Raw genomic sequence first — 4436 nt, 5'->3', positions numbered from 1 at the left:
TATATAATTATAATTAGATAATATTTGTAATTGAAACATGATTTGGGTCAATTATATATAATGAATTAAAATTATAATTTTATTGGAATTAAAGTTTTAAGTTTTTCTATAAATAGTTTATGTGGGAAAACCTAGATGGATTTATCCCTATAGGGGATTGGGGAAATCCACCCAATGATAAAAATTGGAGAACCCATTTCGATTATAAGAATTGTGGGCAAAAAGAAATTGTATCACTTTGTAGGAGTAAGAGTAGTGTGAGGTTTCCTGAAAATAGTGGAATCTCTTTTCTATCTAGTGCACGTAGGCAGGGTTTTGTCGGACCACATTAAATTCTTCTTGTGTGTTTTGACTGTGTTTTTCTTTATTTGTGGTTGTGCATTTGTTAATCCCTAACAACATCGACATGATCAAGCATTGATATTTCACACAAATACGATAACTTTTTAATTATTGCATTTATTGTTAAAAATTTTCTCTAATCAAGAGGTTAAATACTCAAATCTCATACATAGAAAGAGGACCATAACCACTTAGGGTTGCTCAGTTGATAACGATTGATGCCTCTTAGGGAAGGTAGTGCGGGGGCGGGAGGGGCGCCCCTAAAAAACGCTAAAAAAATAATAAAAAAAAAAAAAAAAGATATTGTGAAGTCGACCACTATTGATATTATTAGGACGCCGGCAACCCCGGCAATACAAGGGGATAATTCAAAAAAACCACACACTACGGCAAAAAAACATAACCATTACAAAAAAAAACACAAAAGAAAGAAGAGAAAAAACAAAGCCAGGAAAAAAACAACCAAAGGAAACAAATCAAAAAAGGCGGGGCGGAACACGGATTGGATTTCCATTTATTTAATCAAAAAAAGAAGTTAGAAGGAAACCAAACGGTGGTTCCCATTCATAATAAAAAAGAAGAGGAAAAGATAACGGTAGGCACGGTTAATTTTAAGGGGCAAATTAGCTCACCGGCCCCCGTAAGGGGGCATAGTATGATAGAGTTTTATTGTTTCACCGGGGAGAAAAAAACCATATATTATCCCCATTCTAAATATAAAAAGCTCTTATAAAAAATAAAAAAAAACATTCTAGAAAAAACCGATGAAGTAACAAGTCAAACATGGAGAGAGCACCAAGAGAAAATGTTCAAAAGCTCAAGAAAAAAAAGAAGAAGAATTTTCAAAAAAGAACATTTGGGTCTGAGTCCTAGTGGAGAAGCAACAGAACAACAAATTGTTAGATTGTTCTCCACTACTCCCGTTAACGAGAAGGTGATCCAACTCGATAGCTCCGTCCCTGCGAGCATCAGAAGCCACTTGCATCGAACTCCAACAACCAAAGCAACCAGTCAAACCCACGAGCAGCATGTGTGTGCGCGGTTGGTTGTCTACGAGCATCATCGATCTACATCTACATGGGTGTCTTGCGCGCGTTTTTAAATTGTCGGTAAAAGTGAATTGACGAAACACAACAACCTTAGACCCACTGAATAGGGAGAGGGAACATCACGAAACAGGGCACAGGGAGCGACACGTGGAAATGGCAATCATGAAATTATGTATACATACAAGGGCATTCCTGCAAAAGCAACCACCAATTAATTTTAATTTCCAAATGAAGACAGACAAAATGAACAGCACAGAATAAAAAAAAGCATGCCTAGCTCCTACGCAACCACCAACTAACCTTCATTCCTTCCTTCCTCCCTTCTCCTGTCCGTTAAGAAACTTCCCTCCTCCTTCCTTCCTTCCTTCCTTCTCTCTCAGTCTCAGCACAGGCAAAGGAAACTGGTTTCTCTTCTCAGTCCATCGACAAACAAATCAAGTGAAATTCTTTCTTGTCTATGTCAGATAGAAGTTTCAGGCGACGAGCTCCGGCGACGAGCTTGAAGGGAAGACTACCCAAGCCTTCACTATCTTCTCGCCGGCGAACTCCGACTCCCACGCCCAGAAGATCAAAACCCCCAAAGCCCATACAAATCCTCCAACGATGCCACTCGGAGCCGATTCTTTGCACTTTCAGACTTGTCTTGGGAGACAAAGCAGACAAAGACGATGATGCTCTGAAACCCAAAACCGATGCCATACTCTTCCGCCCTCAAACTTGTATGGACATCTTCGCACCTCCCTTTGAGTCTCCAACACCGTCGCCGTCTCCACGTTTTGCCGATGTAAGAGAAGAAAATAATCCATCTACTTTCTTCTTCTACCCTGTTTTTTGAAGTCCATTTTTTTCTTTTGGATTCAAATTTAGAGAAATTTGGACTTGTGAACAGATATACAGTAAGGATTCCAAAGTGGTGGTGACGGTGACGGTGGAGGGGAGCCCAGGGCCGGTGAGGACGATGGTGAAGTTGGGTTCGAGTGTGGAGGAGACGATAAAGACGGTGGTCAACAAGTACAGAGAGGAACGAAGAACTCCTCATCTGGATCGCGATGCAGCTTCTTCCTTCCAGTTGCATCAGTCCTACTTCAGCCTTGATAGTGAGTCCATCTTTACTCCTTCTTCTTCCATGATCGAATGATTGATTTCTTCTAATGTTTGCTCTGTTTTAGTTTCAAGTTTGAAATTGGATGTTTAACTGATCCATAAAGCATGAAACACAAATTAGGGAGAGTTTAATTAAACCCAATCCATTTGAGTTTCAAATGGGATCATAACCTACGGATTCACGAAAACTAATTTGAATTTGATTTAATCCATTTTGTTCTAAATGGACTGGGATGTCCTGTTCTAGCATCTATGATTTGGGTATTCTTGGAGAAAGTAATCTAATCGGATTCCCACAATAATGGCAAATTAATTGATGGGTTCCGTGTTTGATCATGAACAGGTCTTGATAAAGCACAAACGATTGGTGAGGCAGGGAGCAGAAGCTTCTACCTTCGAAAGGGCGGCTACAGAAGCCAAAACAGTTTCAACTCCAATGGTGGTGTAGAATGTTCGAGAACGGCTTGTTCTGCTTCTCCTTCTTCTTCTTCCACTGCTGTGATGGCACAAGTTGTTTCAGGAAGAGCTGAAGCTCCAGTAATCGCTGCTTCTCCTCCAGTAATGATGTTCTCTCACGATTTCATTGCTCGAAAGATGCACAAAATAGTCAGAAGAACGCGTAAGCTCTGGAAGTTAATGGGCTGTGTATATTGTGAATAACTAGATTGCAGGCGAGCATGAATTATTATTGGCTCTTATTAACCACCAAAAAAGATGAATTATTTGCTCATCTAATCTTTGGTTTACATGTAAAAATTCATCAATTATAAATGTATGCTTATTTAGCTTCCTCTCTCAAGTAATAGATGAGTGGAAGAACTGAAATTGACTCAATGAAAATTTGAATCAAATGGTCCTTCTTACAAAATGCATTAGTGCTCGATTGTCCATTATTAAATAAGTTTATCTTTGCTAATCGAGTGGGTGATGCCGTGATGCAACAATAATCTTGAAAAAATAGGGTAAATGACAGTAAAATCCCTTGGTAATTGGCCAAATGACACTTAAATCCTTTCGTAGTTGTTTATTTCTTTCTAGATATTTAACCACATTATTCAAGGAATAGAAAAGACATTTACCACTAGATTTGACATTACTTGGGTGTTGCGTAATTAACGCGCTGCACGCCACTTCTATCCATCCATGTTCAAAAAGTGTATTTTTTTGCTTTTGAGAAACTGATGGTCGAGAAGTCTAGTCCCTAGATTTGACTAGGCACCATATATTGTTGGAGAAGAGCCAAATTCATAATCTTATACATTCAACTCCCACAACCTACTTGATAAGAAATCAAGTTTGATGGTTAAGTGTCATTTTTTATTTGGGAAACGGGTTAACTCTCATAGTTGATATCTTAAATATAGGGCAAAACTTCTCTATATGTATTAGGTCACTTTCTTATGTGTGAAATATCAGTACCTGAACCCATTAAAGAAAATTTATAAGATTAAAAATAATGAGAAAAGAAACATTTCTTCAAAAAATACTTCACCCTTATGCGACCCCCTCGGATGTGAAAATCTGACTCCACCAAAAAAATCCCCACCTTTACTTGAATGGTCAAGATAATCAAAATGAAGAGAAAAGGTGGAACCCACCAAATCACCTGGCCCCACTTTGATTTCAAACTTGAAAACACAGAGACAATTGATTTTGGGATTAGGGCGGTTCAAATATCAAGTATGGGTCGGTCAATATGTGTTTTAAATGATTTGGCAGATTCCCTAGCTAGGAAGGCTCTGTCTATTCCGAGTAAGACAATTTGGCCTTTATCCGATCTCTGGTTGTGTAGTGTGTTGCCAACTGGGTGGTTTCCTTCATAGTTATTTTGTTTTCTAATAAAATATTTATTTATCAAAAAAAAAGAATTTTTTTAAATGTAACTCTTTCCTCTTTTTTTGTTTTGGTAAAATGTTTTAAATGGAATGCATTTATGTATAC

General features: G+C 38.2%; 1 protein-coding gene across 1 annotated transcript; it reads left to right on the top strand.

Annotated features, from left to right (window-relative positions):
- The first annotated feature begins 1651 nt into the window (after window positions 1-1651).
- LOC149029673 (uncharacterized protein At4g22758-like) lies at window positions 1652-3570 on the top strand. The gene is made up of 3 exons (XM_089151257.1): window positions 1652-2175; window positions 2281-2488; window positions 2839-3570. Exons 1-3 carry the CDS (start codon window positions 1849-1851, stop codon window positions 3153-3155), a joined length of 852 nt encoding a protein of 283 aa, XP_089007383.1. The 5' UTR covers window positions 1652-1848; the 3' UTR covers window positions 3156-3570.
- The last annotated feature ends 866 nt before the right edge of the window (window positions 3571-4436 follow it).

Source organism: Hakea prostrata, chromosome 1 (assembly GCF_041222555.1).
Source record: "Hakea prostrata isolate BN-2017 chromosome 1, UWA_Hpros_2, whole genome shotgun sequence".
Lineage (NCBI taxonomy): Eukaryota > Viridiplantae > Streptophyta > Magnoliopsida > Proteales > Proteaceae > Hakea > Hakea prostrata.
This window is presented reverse-complemented; position numbering and strand designations above follow the sequence as displayed.